The sequence below is a fragment of the Bos indicus genome, chromosome 21 (genome assembly GCF_029378745.1).
Source record: "Bos indicus isolate NIAB-ARS_2022 breed Sahiwal x Tharparkar chromosome 21, NIAB-ARS_B.indTharparkar_mat_pri_1.0, whole genome shotgun sequence".
Classification (NCBI taxonomy): domain Eukaryota; kingdom Metazoa; phylum Chordata; class Mammalia; order Artiodactyla; family Bovidae; genus Bos; species Bos indicus.
This window is the reverse complement of record NC_091780.1, coordinates 55513273-55534836: the sequence shown is the minus strand read 5'-3', so window position 1 is coordinate 55534836 and position 21564 is coordinate 55513273. Positions and strand designations below refer to the sequence as shown.

General features: G+C 42.3%; 1 protein-coding gene across 3 annotated transcripts; it reads left to right on the top strand.

The window, feature by feature from the left end:
• The first annotated feature begins 5 nt into the window (after nucleotides 1-5).
• Nucleotides 6-17472, top strand: CATSPER2 (cation channel sperm associated 2). 3 transcript variants are annotated; one of them, XM_070775539.1, is made up of 13 exons: nucleotides 6-83; nucleotides 761-907; nucleotides 1662-1835; nucleotides 2432-2500; nucleotides 8985-9157; nucleotides 9686-9841; nucleotides 10117-10241; nucleotides 11575-11753; nucleotides 11967-12066; nucleotides 12386-12442; nucleotides 15217-15428; nucleotides 15798-15965; nucleotides 17344-17472. In XM_070775539.1, the coding sequence occupies exons 2-13, from the start codon at nucleotides 763-765 to the stop codon at nucleotides 17373-17375; spliced, it is 1590 nt and encodes a 529-aa protein (XP_070631640.1). In that variant the 5' UTR covers nucleotides 6-83; nucleotides 761-762; the 3' UTR covers nucleotides 17376-17472. The 3 variants fall into 3 exon arrangements, with proteins under 3 accessions (XP_070631640.1, XP_070631641.1, XP_070631639.1); XM_070775540.1 differs by lacking the exon at nucleotides 6-83 and adding an exon at nucleotides 94-236; XM_070775538.1 differs by lacking the exon at nucleotides 6-83 and adding an exon at nucleotides 94-483.
• The last annotated feature ends 4092 nt before the right edge of the window (nucleotides 17473-21564 follow it).

The following is a 21564-nucleotide window of genomic DNA, read 5'->3' as shown; positions in this document are numbered from 1 at the left end:
GAGCGTGGGGCGGGGCCGAGGCGGCGAGCGCCGGGGCGACCGGGGCCGCGAAGGGGGGCCCGGGTCGCTGGTTGCTGCTGGGGGTGGGTCCGGGGACCAGCCGGAACCCGGGACCGGGCGGGACCGGGCGGGAGCCGGACGTGTGGCGCTGCGGAGCTGGGAGCCGACCCTGAATTCGTCCCGCCTGCGGACAGCCGAGCTCAGGGGGCGCCAGAACCGGAGGCGGAGGAGTTGAAGTCAGGGCTGAGTGGGCGGAAGAGAGCCTGGGCTGAGATGAGGCCCAGGAGCGGGAATTGAGAGAAGGAGCTGGCACCCGAGGGAGCGCGTTGGAGTGGTCACGCTTGGGATCGGACACATTTTCAAAATGTCAGGCTGTTGCCTTTTATCCAGTTCCTCATGGAACTGGGTTTTTCTTTTCGGAGCCAGTTCTTGAGCCCTCCCTCTGTCCCATCTCATTGCATTACCTGACTCCCTCAGGTCCAGGTAGTGCTTGAATTCCTCTTTGTCCAACCCGGGACTCCTACCTTTTGTGGCTGCTGCATTTAACTAGAACTGCTGTCACACGGGTGAAGGCGCCTGGCCGCTTAGTCAACTACGCAGATTCTTTAATGAATCCCGTCTCCTTTTGTTTCAAAAGGCCTTGAGTCTGAGTACAATGTATTTGTCCTCTTAAGGGCGAAGACCTTGGGAGAAAGGGAAGAGAATCTCTAAGCCTTGGTGCAACTCCAAAAATGAAATGACACTTTTATTTTCTTAACAGACATGGCCACTTATCACCCATCAGGACACATGCAACTACCCCGGGCTGATGCCATTCGTTCCCGGCTCATTGATACTTTCTCTCTCATCGAGCATCTGCAAGGCTTGAGCCAAGCTGTGCCACGGCACACAATCCGAGAGATACTTGGTCAGCAGCCTGTTTCTTCACTAAGATGCATTTAAGGCTCCCATCCACACCCTTCCCAGGTGGCACAGTGGTAAAGAATCCACCTGCCAATGCAGGAGATGCGGGTTTCATCCCTGGATGGGGAAGATCTCCTGGAGGAGGAAATGGCAACCCTCTCCAGTATTCTTGCTTGGAAAATCCCATGGACAGAGCAGCCCGGGGCTGGTGGGGGGGGGGGGGGGGTGGGCGGCTACAGTCCGTGGGGTCGCAGAGTGGGACACAGCTGAGTGACTGAATACACACACACATGTAACCACACCCTCCGAAGAGTAGGAAGCAGAGAAAATTTTAAAGGTGGAAAATTCAGGGGAGATTGGTTTGGTTGCAGCTTTTAAAAAGTTACACCAAACTTGATAAAGACTTAGTAAATAAAGCTCTGAATCCAGGAGATAGAACTATGTCACTCGTTTTTAGGCCTAGGATACCTAGTAGCCCTGGTTGGCCTGGATGTTTCCACCAAAGACACTGAGAACTTTGAGGGTTGAACCTGTAACTTATCTTGGGCATGAACAGTGTTGGTCATAAGCAATAGGTTAGCTCTTACTTCAAACTAGTATTAGTTGCTATGTGAAGGAACAGCAAGGTAAGCCCTCGGGGGTATGGGAGGGGTCCATTACTTAACAAGTGTTCCCGCCGCTCAACCCTACCTGCTCTTGATACTCCCAAAGATTTCTTTTTATGTTTATCCACTGTCCCTTTTTTATTTTTGATGTAGATTCTTCCCGTCAGAAGAAGCTTATGTTGGGAGATCAACACCAGCTTGTACGATTCTCCATAAAACCTCGTCATGTAGAACGGATTACACATGCCCAGAGGCTAATGAGCACCCTTCGAGTGCGATGCAGCGAGAGGCCACCTCTTTCCTTATGGGCTGGATGGGTCCTTGAGCGTATCCTTTCATGCCACTTATTTTTTTTTAACTTTTATTTTTTATTGGAGTATGGCCAGTTGACAGTGTTGTGATAGCAGACAGCAAAGGGACTCAGCCATGCATAAACATATATCCATTCTCTCCCAAGCTCTCCCATCCAGGCTGCCACAAAACATTGAGCAGAGTTCCCTGTGCTATGCGGTAGGTCCCTGTTGGTTGTCCATTTTAAATATAACAGTGTGTACATGTCGATCCCAAACTCCCTAACTATCCCTTCCTCCCAAACTCCCCACCCCCCACAAGAGTTGTGTTGTTTTTTGTTTTTTTTTTTGGTTATGCCCCATGGCATGTGGGACCTTAGTTCTCGGACCAGGGATTGAACCCACACCTGCTGCGTTAGAAGGCAGAGTCTTAACCACTGGACCACCAGGGAGGTTCCTCTTGCCACTCATTTTTATCCCATTTTACTCACTCTTGCCTCATCATCTGCCTAAGGACTTATTTTTTCCTTCCCAAACTCCATTTTCTTCTCATTAGGGTTCTATTGCCCTAATTATGTCGCCTGCATAAATTAGAAAGAACTTCATTCTGTATGTTTTCTTAAGAGAAGACAGGTCCTATCTTCAGAAACTTTATCATCTTCCTCATCTTCTTGAATACAGTTGTACTGATGGTTGAAATAGGTGAGAACTCACATTGAATGAAAGGATGGGGGTCATTGTTCCTTCAAGTTGATCACTTTACACTTTTGAATGTTATTTGAATTGTGATAGTGACAATTATATTAAGTCCCCTGGATTTGTGCAACTGCTAAGACCTAGAAACATTGGGAGGGCTCTCAAAAGTAGTCTAAGGTAGTCCAGACACTTAGAGGTAGGGGTAGCAGGCTCCTAAGAAATTGGAGATGGGAAAACCACCTGTATTTCTTGTGTTAGTTAGTTTAGTCTAATACAGTAAGTCCCCTACATATGAACGAGTCATTCCGAGAGTGTATCCATAAGTCCAAGAAAGTTAGTCAAGGTACCCAACACCATCTGCTATATAGTGCTAACATACTGTAATAGGTTTATGATACTTTTCACACAAATAATATGTAAAGAAAAAACAAATAAGGGCTTCCCTGATGGCGCAGTGGTAAAGAATCCGTCTGCCAGCGCGTGAGACACAGGTTCGATCCCTGGTCCAAGAGGCTACCGCATGCCATGGAGCAACAATCCTGTGTGCCACAATTGTTGAGCCTGTGCTCTGGAGCCTGTGTACCCTAGAGCCTGTGCTTTGCAACAAGAGAAGCCACCACAGCGAGAAGCCTGTACACTCGACTAGAAAGTGTCCCTGTTCATCACAATTAGAGGAAGCCCATGCAACAACAAAGACCCAGCACAGCCAAAAATAAATTTTAAAAATTTAAAAACTGAAAAAAAATAAAACATTTTAAATCTCACAGTACAGTACCCTGAAAGGGTACACTACAAGATTTGGCACACAGCAGTTGGCATCGAGTGAACAAGCAAGAAGAGGTACTGACTGGAGGAGGGAGAGGAGGTGGGAGATGGTAGAGCTGAAGCATCATTAACCATAGGAGATGGAGGGCAAGCTGCAATTTCATTCATGCCTGATGTTGATGGTTCCTTGCTGAATTCAATTCTATCTATGCTCATGAAAGAAACAATCCAGTGATGTCTGGGTCGTAGCTCTTTTTTTTTTTTTTCTTGTTTTCGATGACACGGGGGCACTGGATTGTGTTCTGAACGGCTGCTGCAGCCTTTGTGTACTGTTCTATGTTCAGGTTCTGTGCCTCAAAAGCTAAAAGTATCTCAAATAAAGAAAATCCCCTCGCCATTTCCTGCGTTGTGACTCTCTCTGGTTCTTCAGTTACTTCTTTCTCTTGTCTCTCTTCGTTCCTTTCTCTGGACCTCCAATTTCTGGTGCCTCTTAGCAGTACCAGCTACATGACCACTGTTTTTACACTTGCTTCTGGACATCCTGGTCTTGAAGTAAAGATACTGTACTCTATGTGGTACTGTACAGTAAAGTACATGAAAACACAACCACTTGTAAAGGATGCACACACATGACCGTGTACACCAGACACATGAGCTAACTTATGTGATTGGATGTGTGAACGCACATTGGCATCTTTGAAAGTTTGCAACTTGAAGGTTCGTGTGTAGGGGACTGTTTTTTGTTTTTAATATAATGGATCTCCTAATAGAGATACTGAGTGCCTATCAGCAGGTGATCCAACATTTACATTTTTACAAATAGATTTAGAAAGATTAAGTACAAATAAGAAAGCTCACAATGTATGTAAAGGTACAACTAAGATGTTAGATGAGCCAGCAGAGTGACTTAAAAAGTAAATGACTCTAAAACCAGTCATAAATTTTATGAAACGTATTAAAAGCAAAAGAATGTTTGGAAAATCAATGAACTCATTTGATTACATCTCAAACAAACCACTCAGAAAGGAGAGTAGAAGAACTCACTTCCTCGTTTCATCACTATTTGGGGGACGTTTCCCACCTTAACAGTAGTGTTTTAATGCAGTCAGGTCAGAAGTATTTTAAGACCCAACAGTAATTGGTGTCATTGGCCAACTCCAGTATACTATATGCTTTGAACTCTTTTATTTCCTCCCCACAGTGGTGAGGATTTTACCCACATTTCCTATTTCTTGTTAATCATGATAATTGGCAAGTGTTTACCTTGTAGGATTAGGGATATAGACTTAAGCCTTAGAATATAAAGTAAATATATGAGATTCCCTGGATCTAATGGGCAGTAATTATATGGAATTCCTTGGATCTAATGGGCAAATCAAAATAGAACAACACTAACCATTCTTTTTGGTAAAATAGCTGAATATGAAATATGATTATTGTGTCAAAGGAACGGTGGACTGCCTATGTGGCAACCACCTGGCAAGATCATTAAATACTTTCTCATGGAAAGAACTTGCCTGCCAATGCAGGAGACATAAGAGGTGGGGGTTTAGTCCCTGGGTTTGGAAGATCCCCTTGAGGAGAGCATGGCAACCCACTTCAATATTCTTGCCTGGAGAATCTCATGGACAGAGGAGCCTGGCAGGCTATAGTCCATAGGGTTGCAAAGAGTTGGACAGGACTGAAGCAACTTAGCATGCACGCATGATAGAAAGGCAGGAGGGAGTTGGCAGAGGGAAATAATTTGTGACTAACAGTTTTTTTGAATAGACTAATTTGTGTGATAAACATTAAGACTTTGTTTAGATTTTTAAAAGCAGTTTTCCAGATCATAAATATTACTGTTAGAGATAGGGAGAAAAATACTAATGTAAGTAACAGTTCTCTAGATCAAAGCTCCCCAATCTTTGTTGTCCTATGACTTTGTTTCCCAGGAAAACATATATAACTTTGAAAACCTCCTTAGTAATTATAATCATTTTATTTTATCATGTTTTTTTCTGTGATATGGAGAAGTAAATTGAAGTAAAAATATTTTAAAGTAACATGTTACTATTTTATTTTAGTGTTATAATTTTAATAATAAAATGTGAGTAAATTTATACTTTTTCCATTTTATAAGTGATCATGCTTTTTTAAAAGAAAGTATATTATTTGTCTAGAAATTAATTTTTATGTGGCATTATATATTGACTCAACAAAGCTAGTGGAGGTGATGGAATTCCAATTAAGCTATTTAAGATCCTAAAAGATGATGGTGTTAAAGTGATGCACTCAATTTGTCTGTAAATTTGGAAAACTCAGCAGTGGCCTCAGAGCTGGAAAAGGTCAATTTTTATTCAAATCCCAAAGAAGGGCAATGCCAAAGAATGTTAAACTACAGTGCAGTTGCACTCATTTCACACACTAGGAAGGTTATACTCAAAATCCTTCAAGCTAGGTTTCAGTAGTACATGAACCGAGAACTTCCAGATGAACAATCTGGGTTTAGAAAAGGCAGAGGAATCAGAGATCAAATTGCCAACATTTGTTGGATCATAGAGAAAGCAAAGGAATTACAGAAAAACATCTGCTTCATTGACTACGCTAAAATCTTTGACTGTGTGTATCACAACAAACAGGTAACTTCCTTACCTCTCTCTGTAGAAATCTGTATGCCAGCCAAGAAGCAACAGTTAGAACCCAACCACTGACTGGTTCCAAATTGGGAAAGGAATACAGGGCTGTATATTGTCACTCTGATTATAAATCTGTATGCAGAATACATCATACAAAATGCTGAGCTGGATGAATCACAAACTGGAATCAAGACTGCTGGGAGAAATATCAACAACCTCAGATTTGTAGATGATATCACTCTAGTGGCAGAAAGTGAACAAGAACTAGAGCCTCTTAAAAAAAAAAAAAAAAAGAACTAGAGCCTCTTGATGAGGGTGAAAGAGAAGAGTGAAAAAGCTGGCTTAAAACTCAACATTCAAAAAACTAAGATCACTACAAAGTACAAAATTAACAACAACAACAACAACAACAAAAAACTAAGATCATGGCATCTGGTCCCATCACTTAATGGCAAATAGAAGGGAAAAAAGTAGAAGCAGTGACTGAGTTTGTTTTCTTGGGCTCCAGAATCACTGCAGACAGTGACTGTAGCCATGAAATTAAGAGACACTTGCTCCTATACTTCCCTCATAGCTCGGTTGGTAAAGAATCCACCTGCAATGCAGGAGACCCTGGTTTGATTCCTGGATCGGGAAGATCTGCTGGAGAAGGGAAAGGCTACCCACTCCAGTATTCTGGCCTGGAGAATTCCATGGACTATACAGTCCATGGGGTTCCAAAGAGTCTGAGCGACTTTCACTGCTCCTTGGAAGGAAGGCTATGACAAACCTAGACAGTGTATTAAAAACCAAAGGCATCACTTTGCCAACAAAGGTCCATATAATCAAAGCTATGGTTTTTCCAGTGGTCATGTACGGATGTGACAGTTGGATCATAAAGAAGCTGAGCACCAGAGAATTGATGCTCTTGAACTGTGGTGTTGGAGAAGACTCTTGAGAGTCCCTTGGACAGCAAGGAGATCAAAGCAGTCAATCCTAAAGGATGTCAACCCTGAATATTCATTGGAAGGACTGATGCTGAAGCTGAAGCTCCAATACTTTGGCCTTCTGATGTGAAGAGATGACTCATTGGAAAAGACGCTGATGCTGGGAAAGATTGAAGGCAAAAAGAGAAGGAGGAGGCAGAGGATGAGATGGTTGGATGGCATCACCAACTCAATGGACATGAGTTTGAGCAAACTTCGAGAGATAGTAAAGGACAGGGGAGCCTGGCGTTCTGCAGTCCATGGGGTCACAAAGAATCAGACATGACTTAGCAACTGAAGAACAACAACATATGTTAAGTTTGGTTTGGGTAGCAAATATATTTACTTTATTGGTTTTTTTTTTTTTTTTGGCTGTGTTGGATGGCTAACGGGATCTTTGTTCTCTGATCAGGGATCAAACCCTGGCCCGTGGCAGTAAAAGTGCCTCCTAACCACTGGACCCTGGGTCACCAAGGAATTCCCTATGTATTATATTTTTATAGTTTTTGTTTCTTTCAAAAAAATTAGATATGTACTAGTTTTAGGTTTACAACATTATGTATTATATGTTAAATACATGTTATATATGTTAAAGTGTAGGTGAAAATTTAATTATGTGTTCGGGCATAAAAAAATAGGAACTAATCTTCTTTTAGAATGATATTGGTAATTCTTTGCACTTCAGACACCAATTGGCTTATTTTTATACTTTTCATATTTTGCTTCTAAATGGTGAGAGTGAGAAAAGAAAGAAGATTTGGCTTATTTGCAAGCCCTTCTCTGAAAATAACACATCATGAGTGTGAATAGTCCTTATTTCCAACAAAAAAAAAAACCTGAGTATAACACAATTTTAACACTGATTTTTGAGGTTCTAGAGATATCTTTATGTGCTAAATAAAATTTTCTATCAGATGAATGCAATTTATAGAATCTGATGAAGATTGTCTTGAAATAAACTTGCAGGATTATTCTTTTGCTCTCCATGAAGTTGTATTTGAATATCAGTGTTCCTTACTTCATAATAGATGTAATTAGCCAAAACATTGCTAAAAACAATAACAATTTATAACTGAGTATGTATCAAAATTACACAGCAGTTTGTGTTGTTCAAGGTGATTGATTATTCTCTTGTTGTCTCTATTAACCGCCAGGCATATCAGTCATAGTGCCTTTGGAGGGTCTCAGATTATTCTGTTTCAAAGAGAAACAAATTATTATTTAGCTTTTAAACCTATTTTGATCTTAATGCTTTTTTCTACAGCATGATATACATCTATTAAATGTATAGAAGAAGTGAAGGGGGTTGAAAGATGAGTTAAGAAATCAAAGTTAGCAAATAGGTTCTACAGAGGGTTCAATTTGGATTCAGTCTGCAGAATAAAATTAATTTTAGGCAAAATAGAAAGGGAAAGTTTTAAAACTAACAAAAGGACTTTCCTGGTGGTCCAGTGGTTAAGGATCTGCCTTCCAATACAGGGGACATAGGTTCAGTCCCTGGTCTGAGCCTAAGATCCCACATCCTGAGAGGCAGGTAAACTCACCTGCATGACTAAGCCCACCCACGCGCCGCAACTAGAGAGAGGCCCCTGCGCTGGGAAGCCTGTGTGCTGCCCACATGCCCCGGTGAAGACTCAAGCACAGCCAAATAAATAAAAATAACAACCAGGTAATTTCTTGTGATAGCCTAATACATCCCATGAATTTGGTTTCTTGTTCCTAGATATGTTATAAAACACTTTCCATACCATGGCCCTACATTTGCATTCTTTTCTGAAGGCCCATTGCTGCTTTGTGAAGTTTGGTGTTCCGGTAACACCAAACAACAGACAGCAGACAGCATTGGTGGTTGTTAAGCAATTCCTTGGTGACTTTCTGACCCCAGAGTGAGAAGGCAGTAACTTGTAGCTGTTAACACGTACCAGAACCAACAGTAGATGACTTGAAGCTATTTTTCATGTTCAGTTCTGTTTCATAGGTTGAACCAACAACAGTATTAAGGAGAGAAACTCCTTAATTTTCCAAAAGAAAAATGGCATAGCAGTGGGCACAACTGTGGCTTTTTAGCAGTTGCTAATCATTCTCTATCATTCAACTTCCCCCTTCTTTAAGCTCTACTCATCCTTTGCTCTATTCTCACAGAATTGCTTGAATCTGCAAATACCCAATTGGAGCCACTGAAGCTGACTCTGGAGGTGGCAGCTTGGTTCATCTTGCTTATTTTCATCTTGGAGATCCTTCTTATGTGGCTATCCAGCTTTTTTCTCTTTTGGAAGAATGCCTGGAACGTTTTTGACTTTGTGGTCACAGTATTGGTAAGGATAGATATCCTGAAGGTTAATTTACTGGACGGAGAAATGTGCCTAGGTGAATCAAAGACAAGAAAAGATGGTTACAGTATAGGAAGAAACAAATAGAAATGTACCTAACTTCCTTATTTTGGTTGTTTTTTCTCTAAAACTAAAAGTCAGGCATTGCAGGAGTTGTTATTAGAAGCAAGGAAGAATCTAATCACATTAACCTCAGCAATAACTTCTACCAGTTACTAGGCACTAATTAAATGTCAGGAACTATCCTGTTTTACTTGCTTTTTTTTTTTTTTATTTGAGCTCCACAGTAATCTAATGAGATAAGCACTGAGATAATCCCCTTTTTACATCTGAGCAAGTTGAAATGCAGAGTTTAAGTAATTTTTTATAGGAAGACTGAATAGGAAACAGTCCCCAGAAAATGCTATTCAAAGGATAATGACCAAAGAACTATGAAAAGAAGAGATAAAAAAAGGGCAGCTGTACTGGGTGCTTTGAGGGGTGTATTTTACTCACAATCTGTGTTTCCTACAGTCTCTGATTCCTGAGATTGTGGTGCTGGCAGGGGTAACAAGCAAACCTGTATGGCTCCAGTTGCTGAGGATCTGCCGGGTACTAAGGTCTCTCAAACTCTTTGCACGATTCCATCAAGTTCGAGTCATCATTTTGGCCCTGGTCAGGGCCCTAAAGGTAATTTGACTATTGCAGCTCTATCAGGTGGGCAAAGTGGAAAAACATGGGGATATAACATGAAACAGTCTGGGTGGGTGAAAGAAGGCAATAAGAGACCCTGTGAAATGTTGTCCATGAGAAAGGGCTGGGGACAAGCCACTGTGTTCTAGAGATGACTGGGCTCAGGCTAGAAGTGAGGGTCTGGTGGGGGATTTCCAGGGTGGGCCTGACTGGGCTGTAGGTGGAAATCAGCCTAGTCTGGCCCAGCTCTGACTCAAGGTCATGACCTTTAGAGCATGACCTTCCTCTTGATGTTGCTGCTCATCTTCTTCTACATTTTTGCTGTGGCTGGTGTCTACTTCTTCGAGAATTACACCCGTTCAACTCGCCAGGACCTGGAGTATCATGAGTTCTTCTCGTAGGCAGGACCAGGGGGAGCCTCGGGGGTGGGGGAGAGAATCTGGACATGAGACTGGGAAGCGAATCCAAAGTGCAGTAATACAAGTATAGTCTATTATAAGAAATGGGAATAGAACACAGTAGGGAGAAGGAAAGAGAAAGCAAAGAATAGTGAGTGGTATTAGCTCCAATTTTGAGAATAGGGCAGCTAGTTCCTGGTTTGCTCTGCGTTTTGCAAATTCAAACTTACCCTTATCAACTATCTTTAAAAAGCAGTGTACTCCCGTGGTTAAGCCCTGGTTTCTATGCTTCAGTTACCTCTTTTGAAAAATGGGATTAAAAGCAGCATAAGTTCATGAGTATAGGGATAAATGATGTAATTTATTTAAGCACTTACACAGCATTTCACACATTTCACACACATCAATAAATGTTACCATGACTCTCAAGCATGGTCACTGGTTTTACTGCAATCTCTCAGTGTAGAAATTACACATGAACACACTTACATTCTTTCAAAAGTAAAACCTCCTAGTAATCTCTGTCTAGAGAACTCTGATTACTAGTAGAAAGTCTATTTGGATTTAGAGGATACAAAGTTATTTATAAATTGGAATCCAATCTTGTCAGCACTTCTCAGCTCTCTATCTTAGACTAACAGGTGGTTTTGTAAGAGTATTGATTTAGGGAAGTCATAGAATTCATTCTATTCAGGCTCTGATGTTTTCAATAATTTGTATATGGAGGGATAAGAGGGAAAATTTAGATATCTTCTGAGATCTTTTGTGATATACTTATCATTATTCATTATTTGGAATCACATGTTTATGCTACACATCCATCCACTTACTTGGCTATCAATTCATGCAGCAAACAAAGTAGGCATGATGTTTGCTAACTTTGTGACTCTACCAGGTGAAGTCCATAGAACAGTGTAGAATGAACTTGCAAAAATAATGTGTAATTGGTGATTCAATTTTTTAAAATTTATTTATTTTAATTGGAGGCTAATTACAATATTGTGGTGGGTTTTGCCATACATTCACATGAATCAGCATGAATCACATGCTGAATTTTTAAACATTCAGTTAATATCTATGTATTGAGTACCTACTGTGCCTCAGGCACTGATGGAATACTTAGAGATATTCATAGATTATTCATAACAAAGGAAAAGCAAGTAAAGCAATTTCAAACTGAAGATGAGGTTAAAAAAAAAACCAGTATGGTAGAAAAGGAGCCAAAGTCAGAGCAAACTGCAAAGAAGTGCTCATATGTTGCTGTGAGAGTACAAATGGTAGTGTTTCGTAGAGAATTAGCTCCCTCTGTACTCACATCTCCTTTTTCTTTAGGGACCTACTGAATTCCATAGTAACCGTGTTCATTCTCTTCACCCTGGACCACTGGTATGCACTGCTTCAGGACACCTGGAAGGTGCCTGAGGTCAGCCGCACCTTCAGCAGCATCTATGTCATCCTCTGGTTGTTACTTGGTTCCATTATCTTTCGAAATATCATAGTAGCCATGATGGGTAAGCATAGAAGAGGTGAAACTTGGTGGGCAGTGGGGCTGGGAAGAAGTTAGAGTGAAAGCGAGGTTTGCTGGATTACAGAGGGAGAGAATCTGATGTAATAGGAAAGCGTGGGCCCTGGAATGGATGTTTCACTTGGTTTCTCCCCACCCAAGCGGTCTCCCCAGGTCTAGTCACCGCCGCCTTCCGACTCCTAATGGCCCTCTGGGGCAGTTACTAACTTCCAGAATATCAGGAATGAGCTGAACGAGGAGATGACACACCTGGAGGTCCAGCACAAAGCCGACATATTCAAGCGGCAGATTATCCAGAGGTCTGCTGCCATATCTTCATACACACCTTCAGTTCTCGAGGGTTTCCCGATCCCACCCTCTATTTCTACTCCTTGGCCTTCATCCCGTTTCCCGCCATGGGACAGATTTTCCTCAGAGTTAGAATTCCCCAGCTCTAAAATATTGCCCGATTCTTTATCCACTTCAGGGCTTTCCTACTCTTTTTCACTCCTTTACTGCAACTTGTTCTCACCCACTTTTCTTCACTTAATGATCAGAATTCTTTTATTTTTTCCTTACTACCCTCCTGCTTCGGTGTAACTCTCTTCACTGTTTTGCTTTTTTTTTTTTTCTTTGCAGGAGACAAAACCTAATCCCTGAGGCACAGAGGTCAAGCATTAGCAAACTGGATGCCAGGTTAGGAGTGTATATGTGAAGTGGGATGCACACTCGTGAAAGAGGTAGAAAGCCAAAGGTGAAGATTGGCTCTGAGAGAGGATTCTATTCCTTCAATAACCACTTATCATATCGGGTTGAACAGTGGCCTCCGAGAAGATAGGTCCATGTCCTAACCCCCGGAACCTGTGAACATGACCTTATTTGGAAAAAAGGGTCTCTGCAGATGCAAATAAATTAAGGATCTTGAGATGTGATCACCCTGGATTATCCAGGTGGGCCATAAGTCCAGTGACTAGGAGCCTCATAAGATATGGGAGAGAAGACATGGACACAGAATAGGAGAAGCTGTCAAGACAGAGACAGAGATTGGAGTGATGCAACCACAAGCCAAAGGAAGCCAGTGGATGCCAGGCTTCTTCTACCAGAAGCTAGAAGAAGCAAGGAACCTTCTGTCTTTGAGCTTCCAAAGGGAGCATGGCCCTGTTGACATGTCGATTTCAGATTTCCAGCTTCCAGAATTGTGAGAGAATAAATTTCTGTTGTTTTAGGCTACCAAGTTTGTGGTAATTTGTTATCACAACCATAGGAAACTAGTAACAGTACCTTCCATGAAACAGATGATATTCAAAGCCATGAATGTGTAGCAGTAGACAAGAGAGCAGAAAGAAAAAGAAGAAATGCATCAACTAATAATTATTGAATACTTATTAGTTGCTTGGAACATATCAGTGAACAAAATAGACAATAATGCCTGTTTTCATAGAATTTATGTGAAGTAGGAGGAGGAAAGAGACAATAAGCAATGAACATATTAAAAAGAAAATTAACATGTTAAAATATGATAAGCATTTAATATAAAAAGTGTATATGTGCATAACTGAGTCACTGCTGTTCAGCAGAAATTAACCCAACATTGCAAATCAACTATACTTCAATTAAAAAATTTAAAAATATGATAAGCGTTATGAAAAAGTAAAATGTATAACAGGTTAAGGGGGATTGGAGTATAGGGTGGGGATTCATTATGGGTTTTAATTTTAAACAGAGTGGCCTTATTGAGAAGGTAACATTTGAGCAAAGACTTGGAGGACGTGAGGGCATTACTACATGGATATCTATGGGAGGAGTGTTATTGGCAGAGGGAACAGCTAGTGCAAAGGTCCTAAACAAGAAGCATGCCTGGTGGTGTTTGAGAAATGGCAAGGACACTATTGTGACTGAAATAGAGTGAACAGGGGGGAGAGTGATAGGAGATGAGGTCAGAAAGACAACGGGGACCTGATCCTGTAGGGCTGGGGGGACCACTGTAAGGACTTAGGCTTTGATTTTGGGTGAAAAGGGGAACATAGCAGAGTAACAACATGTAATGACTTACGTTTAAGAAGGATTAGTCTGGGGACTTCCCTGGTGGTCCAGTGGTTAGAAATATACCTTGCAATGCAGAAATGGCACCCCACTCCAATGTTCTTGCCTGGAGAATCCCAGGGACGGGGGAGCCTGGTGGGCTGCCGTCTATGGGGTCACACAGAGTCGGACATGCCTGAAGCAATTTAGCAACAGCAGCAGCAGCAGCAGAGAACGCAGGTTTGATACCTGCTCTGGGAAGTAAGATCCCACATGTGTTGGGGCAACTAAGCCCACACACTGCAACTCAGACCCAGTGCAGCCAAATAAATAAATATTTTTCAAAAGAGAAAAGGATTGGTCTGGTTGCTGTGTTGAAGATAGACTATAAGAAGAACAAAAAGAGAAGCGTAGAGATGAGTTAGGCTATGCTGCTGTCCAAATAAGAGATGTTGATGGTTCAGGCCAGAGTAGTACCAATACTAATGAGAAAAGATATATTTTGAAGGTAGAGTCAACAGGATTTCTTGGTGGGTTGGATGTAGGTTATGAGAGAAGATTTAAGGATGAGAGTCTGACCTGAGCAGAAAGGGTCAGTTACCTGAGATGGGGAAGACTGTGAATGGAAGATTGGTGGGAAAAGAATTTAGTTTTGATCGGATTTAAGATGTCCATTAGAAATTCAAGCTTTCTACATTAGTAAACGTTATATATACAAGTTTGGTTTAAGGAGTGAGATCTGGACAAGGGGCTTAAATTTGCATCTGAAGTGAAAGTGTTAGTCACTCAGTCGTGTCTGATGTGACCCCATGGACTGTAGCCTGCCAGGCTCCTCTGTCTATATATCCTCAGGTGAGGATACTGGAGTGGGTAGCCATTCCCTTCTCCAGGGGATCTTTCTGACCCAGGGATCAAACACAGGTCTCCCGCATTGCATGTCGATTCTTTGTCATCTGAGCCACCAGAGATCTAGGAGGCATTTAAACTCAGGAGATGAGATCCCCAAAGGAGCAACCATAAATGGAGAAGACATAAAGACCTGAGGCCACTGTCCCTCTAATAATGAGATGGAATCGAGGGCTCAGGGGGCATAGTTGTGGTGCAATAGACATAGGCCCAAGGGCTGTGGGTGGGGCTAAGACTCTGCAAAATAAGGTGGAGTGTGGAATGTGAAAGCCTGGATAAGAGTGAGCACAGAAGTTATGCAGTGAAGGGCACTAATAGGAGAGCATCCCATTGGTTAATTTAGGTTGGATATGCTTAAACTTAGATCTTGGCAGCAGTTTTTTAGGTGTGAGGTAGAAATTCAGAGGCTGAGATGCCACAACAGAGATGCCTCATCGCTTTAAGTTCTACTTTTAGGCCAGGGCCAGGACTAGAATAGGGATAGAACTAGTCATATCGTGTAGATGTATTTGAAGCAATGAAATTTCCCTTTTCACTTCCAGAGATGCCAGTCAACAAGGGAGACCTTCAGACTTAACAGAAGCTTCTCAACAAGAGTCTAAGCAGAGTGCCACTAGAAAGGGTTCAAAAGCATCTAAGTCAAGAACAAAGTCCTTGTCCAAAAGGAGAAAGTCTACATCTTCCTTCTCTTCTTCCTCCTCTTCGTTTTCCTCCTGCTCGTCGGTTTCTAGCTCCAGATATTGTGACCTTATCGGTAAGCAGAAGGTTTCTTCCAGTTGAATTCAGACCCCTCTTTTCCATGAGACAGCCCAAAATCTTAATAGGAGTTCTCCCACTGTGTGTATTTCCCCATTTTCTCCACCAGTCCGATGTTCTGGCCTTGACTACTTTCTTCACACCTCTTCATTTCTTCTGTGATTCTGCTGCAGTTTTTAAAAGTACGGTTGTGGCTTTCTTTGTTTACTGTAAAAGTGGTTTCTTGGTGCTACACATTTTTTCCTTCTCTCCTTCCCGCATCCTCTTTCATCCCTGCTTTCTCCACCTCTACCCCCATAGAATTTATCAGCTTTTATCCAACTTCCATGAATCTCAATATATTTTTAAGAAGCATTCCTCCTTCCAGGTCAGCTGGACTGGGAGACTCACGTGCACCAGAATCTGCCTGGGCTAATGGACATGGATCAGGATGAACGTGTTGTCTGGCCTAGAGATTCACTCTTCCGGTATTTTGAGTTGCTAGAGAAGCTTCAGTATAACCTGGAGGAGCGTAAGCAGTTACAAGAGTTTGCAGGTATGCCATGGATGCTAGGAGTTAAGTTCATCAGAGCAGCATATATATACCTGGGGAGAGACAGAGTATGTTCACTGTTGTGGCATCTCAGCCTCTGAATTTCTACCTCACACCTAAAAAAGGCAAATTCAGCATTTGGCATATCACTTTCTGGGCATATGTCCTGATTTCTTCTAACCTAGTGAGGACCTGGCAACTCTGCTTCTCTGGTTGTTATTGTTTAGTCACTAGGTTGTATCTGACTCTTTGTGACCCCATGGACCATGGGATTCCCCAGGCAAGAATACTGGAGTGGATTGCCATCTCCTTCTCCAGGATCTTCCCGACCCAAGGGTCGAACCTGTGTCTCTTGTGCTCCTGCATTGGCAGGCAGGTTCTTTTCCACTGTGCTACGTGGGAATCTCCCTGGTAGGGGACAGAAATCTTGTGATGTCCGAGAGCTGATTTCCCAAGAGAAAACTACCCAGTTCCAGCTGTTGAGAATTAGGATAGTAAGGTGGGCTTTTGCTCTGTTTGGGCAGCCCACCCGCTTTTGAAATGCGAGTTTCCTCTCTTTGAAGGTCACCTTTCAGGCCCAGGCAGTAAGGGCCTCAGGCTCAAGTTTGGTAGCTGTGAGGATTGGATAGTTGGCAGAAAGCTCTCAAGAGCCCACTGTCCTCAAGAGATTTATGAATTCTCTTCCTTTCAGTCCTTTCTAGAGTCGGCCGATGCAGAGACAACATGTGATTGAAATAGCAGAGTTTGATTTAAGCTGAGAACTACCTACTCAAAATTATTTTTCCTAATTTTCTCACTTGAGATTTAGCTACCTGGAGATTAATTTGGATCAATGAGTTTTTCCTCTAAAAATAAAAAAACTAGAAGAGTGAGGGGCATTTTTCTTAGTGTTATCCTCCTAATACCTCCTAATACCTGTCCTCCTTTTATTAGCATGTTATTAGTGCTTTCCGCCTAATACCTGGCTAAAATCAACCCAAAGTGAAAATATCAATGAGGGAAGAGGAATGTGACCCCCAGAGGTGGGCACAGGAGAGCAATAAGAGGAATTTGTAACAATGAAACATGGAATTGAGAGCAGGATGTCAGACAGGTTTTGCCTGCTTCAAAATGGTGCATTTTTCCAGTGGTCCTGGCCCTGCCTCCCAGTGTGTTCTGGGGAGAACAAGGTGAAGGGGAGGTAAAGGTAGCAAGGTGGTTTCTTTAAATACGGATTAATTCATCTGTGGCAAAGAGGACAGACTCATACAGCTTAATTTAGAGTAAAGATTAGTAAAGATGTGAGTAGGAACCTGGAACCCAGAGAAGCAGGATCTTCACCAAACGTTTGTATGTTCCGAATATTCTTAGGTCTCCAGCCTCACAGTCTGTTTCTTTACAGTGCAGGCACTGATGAACTTTGAAGACAAGTAGAGCTGACAGTGGATGGCTTCACTATTTTTGGCCAACATAAATGAAGGAAATAGCTGGAAATGTAGAATTCAAAGTCTAATAAATCCTGTTAATAATTGTGCAGTGATCTGTCTCGGAGACAGAGGGGATACTGAAAGACAACCAGATCAGGTGAAAAGTTGGTTCAGATGCTGCTGGGGGCCCCGGTCCTTGGCTTTCTACTCTTGCCACAGCTCCTGAGTCTCACTCTGCCCTTGGCATTGTCACTACAGCCCATCGTTTCTGAAGCGTCTACTTCCTACTAGAGTCCTAATTTACCTCACTAGTGAGTACAAGTCCCTGGGGGTTGGGGGTGAGGAGACCCCAGAAGCTGTGAGTGTGACTAATTGAGAACTCTTGTTGCCATTACTTTGGCCACCTGATTCGAAGAGCCAACTCACTGGAAAAAGACTCTGATGCTGGGAAAGACTGAAGGCAAAAGAAGGGGGTGACAGAGGATGAGATGGTTAGATAGCATCACTGACTCAAAGGACATGAATTTGAGCAAACTGGGAGATAGTGGACAGGGAAGCCTGGTGTGCTGCAGTCCATGGGGTCGAAAAGAGTTGGACATAGCGACTGAACAGCAACAACAGTTGTTCCCATTGCTACTCTAAGAACATTGCTTCTCCTGTGCACCGTTAACTTTAATCAAAGTGTTGATCAAAGTGTTTTCACCTGTTTCTGGGCCAAAACTGCGTCCCTTTTTTCCATTGCTATTTCTGAGGGCATTGAGTCCACTCTGTAGCGGGCAGGGCAGATCAGTATGTCCCACAGATTTTTAGTGTTAGAAGGGCCCTCAGAGTTAATCTGTCTCCCATCAAAGTAGCAACACTTTACAGAACATCACTGAAAGGGGGTTATCCAATGTTTGATGTTTCTAGTTACTGGTAACATTATCTAGAGAGGATCCTGTTGGATGACTCAAATCTTTAGAAATGTTTATTATTAAAAATTCTGTCACTTGTTGAGTGTTAACATGTATGAACATAAATTTTTGAGGAATACTTGAAACACTAAATTGTATACTCTAAACTGGTAAATTTTATATTATATGAATTCTCAATTTTTAAAATAAAGTAAGTAAAGATTGTCTAAAACTAAGAGCTAACTATGTTTCAAGGAAAAGCATTTTAGTCATTTCCCATAAAATATGGAACAAAACACAAATGTTTGAAAAATAAACGTCAGTATTGTATTCAAAATCTTGTAATAATGGACTTCCCTGGTGGCTTGGGGGTAAAGAATCCACCTGCCAGTGCAGAAGACATGGGTTCAGTCCTTGGTCTGGGATGATCCCACTTGCCACAGAGCAGCCAGGCCCATGCACCTCAACTATTGAGCCCATGTTCTGCTACAAGAGAAGTCAGCACAATGAGAAGCCTGTGCGCCTCCACTAGAGAGCGGCCCCCACTCACCACAACTAGAGAAAAGCCCAAGCAGCAATGAAGAGCCAGCACAACCAAAAATACATAAATAAAATCATAAAATCGTATAATAAGAAAGGTGGCATCAGTATTTGGAACGAAGAACTACAGATACAATTTTAGACGCACTTGTGTACCTAGCAACCCCAAAGGAATCAGCCAGAATTAGAGATGACAGAAGATTTCCACTTAGTGCAAATAGAAGAAAAGTGGACTGGACACAGAAGCCTGGGAAACAGGAACGTTTGAAGGACAGGAAGAGAAAGAGGAGCCAGGAAGAAGTCTGCGAGGGAAAAAAAAGAAGTCTGAGAGGGAGACTTCCCTGGTGGCCCAGTGGCTAAGACTCCACACTCCCAGTGCAGGGAGCCCGGGTTTGAGCTCTGGTCAGGGAACTAGATCCCACCTGCCACAACTAAGAGATTCCACATGCTGCAACTAAGGCCTGGTGCAGCCAAATAAATAAATTATATATATATATATATACACTTATATATAAAAGAAGGAGTTAAAAAAATGAGGTAGCAAGCACAGGACATTCATTTAAGAAAGTGAAGTCGCTTAGTCGTGTCCGACTCTTTGCGACCCCATAGACTGTAGCCTACCATAGACTCTAGCCTACAGGCTTCTCCATCCATGGCATTTTCCAGGCAAGAGAACCGGAGTGGGTTGCCATTTCCTTCTCCAGGGGATCTTCCCAACCCAGGGATCGAACCAGGGTATCCCGCATTGCAGGCAGACGCTTTACCCTCTGAGCCATCAGGGAAGCCCTCCACTTCATTTAAGGTTAGGTATAAAAATCCAGAAGGGGAATCAGTCCTCATATAGCTATAATGTGCTTTTGAAATTTTAATGTGTGTATTTAACACCTGATTCAATAGGCCCTGAGGATGGGACCTGAGATTCTGTACTTTCTAACATGTCAACAAGTGAAGCCAATTCTGCTGGTCCTCAGTCTGTACTCTGAGAAAAACTACTCAAAGATGCTGCTCAGGGAATTCCCTGGCAGTTCAGCGGTCAGGACTCCACACGCTCACTGCCGAGGGCCCAGGTTCAATCCCTGGGTGGGGAACTAAGATCCCACATTCCACAAGCCACCCAGGCACGACCAAATTTTTTTCTAACGAAATAAAAATATTTCAGGGCCTAAGGATCAAACCCCACTGGCAACGAGTCCATTACTCCTCCAGCTCCCTTTTTATCCTTGCCCTGACCTAGTATCCCTGCTATTAGTGAGTAAAAGTCGCTTAGTCGTGTCGGACTCTTTGTGACCCCATGGACAATACAGTCCATGGAATTCTCTAGGCCAAAATACTGGAGTGGGTAGCCTTTCCCTACTCCAGGGGATCTTCCCAACCCAGAGAATGAACCCAGGTCTCCCACACTGCAGGCGAATTCTTTACCAGCTATCAGGAAAGCCCATCTATAACTATCCTTGAGTCAAGGAAGAGATTCAAACTCTATGCCAGGTAACTATGATGGTTCCTCAAGAGCATTTTGGAAGAGAAGTTAGGATTTAGATACAGTTGTGATGTAACTAAAATTTTTTTGCATACGGTTTGTAATAAGCTTTAATTTTGGACCATAGTTTCCCCATTTGATCTCCAACTATCCCTCACATCTTCAAATATCATTGGATGGATACATAACTTTCTTTATCTATGGTGTTTTTATTTTAAACTTTATTTTGTATTGGAGTTATAGCTGATTAGTAATGTTGTGACAGTTTCAGGTGGACAGCATAGGGGCTCGGCCATACATATACATGTATCCATTCTTCTCCAAACTCCCCTTCCCTCCTGTAGGATGTTTTTTGTAAGGTGTTTCTGTTTAAAGACACCTTATTAATTATAATATGTTGCTGATTCAGTAGTATTGGCCTCTTTCAACAGTACTATAACTCACGCTTGAATAATGTTTATCATACACACGTTTTCTTGTAAGGTGCATTGCAGCCTTCCTGTGCTTAGGAGCATGAAGCTGGAAAACCATTTTAAACAGTGAAATTACTAACAAAAAGCACAAAAATACTAAAATTGTGGCACTAGATAGATGGTGAAAAGGACACTTATTTACAGTGTGAGAAGAAGGTAGAGTATTGCCTTGTTTCCCATCCAAGTGCCAACCAGGCCTGGCCCTGCTTAGCTCCCGAGATCAGACGAGATGAAACACATTCAGGGTAGTATGGGCACTGAGTACTGCCTTATTTGACCTCAGCTAGGAATATACACATCAAGCGACTCAGATTTTTCACCACTCTGCACATGTCTGTGAATGATTGTGAGATTGCCATGGTTACTGATTTTGGGGTCACAAATGCATTTTAGTGAGCAGAGGAATCCGCAAAGACAGAATTCACAAATAAGAATTGACTCTAAATGCTGCGTGATAAATCGGGGCTAATTAGCCTTATGACACTGCTGTCTCAACGTGTGGTTTCCAGGTTACCTCAACAGCATCACTCACTCGCTCTTAGCTCTTTGGTCATTTACTATCCATTAGCCAAGACTAATCACCGGACTCCACCTAACTGCAAGAGATCTGGGGGTTGCTTGGGTCCTTAGCAGTATATATCTATATTTCAGTTATAAAAGGCAAACTGGAAAGGTAGGAAAATGGGACTTCCTTGCAGTCCAGTGGCTAAGACGCCAAGCTTCCACTGGAGGGGGCACAGGCTCAATCCCGGGTTGGGGAACTAAGATCCCAAATGCTTTACAAAGGGAAGCCTGTGTTCTAATCAGAAAGCG

Excerpts from the sequence above, each read along its gene's own strand:
- CATSPER2 (XM_070775539.1), top strand. The coding sequence starts at position 763 with ATGGCCACTTATCACCCATCAGGACACATGCAACTACCCCGGGCTGAT. Across the intron at positions 9,158-9,685 it reads ACTTTGTGGTCACAGTATTG|TCTCTGATTCCTGAGATTGT; the intron begins GTAAGGATAGAT and ends TGTTTCCTACAG. Across the intron at positions 15,966-17,343 it reads GCAGTTACAAGAGTTTGCAG|TGCAGGCACTGATGAACTTT; the intron begins GTATGCCATGGA and ends GTTTCTTTACAG.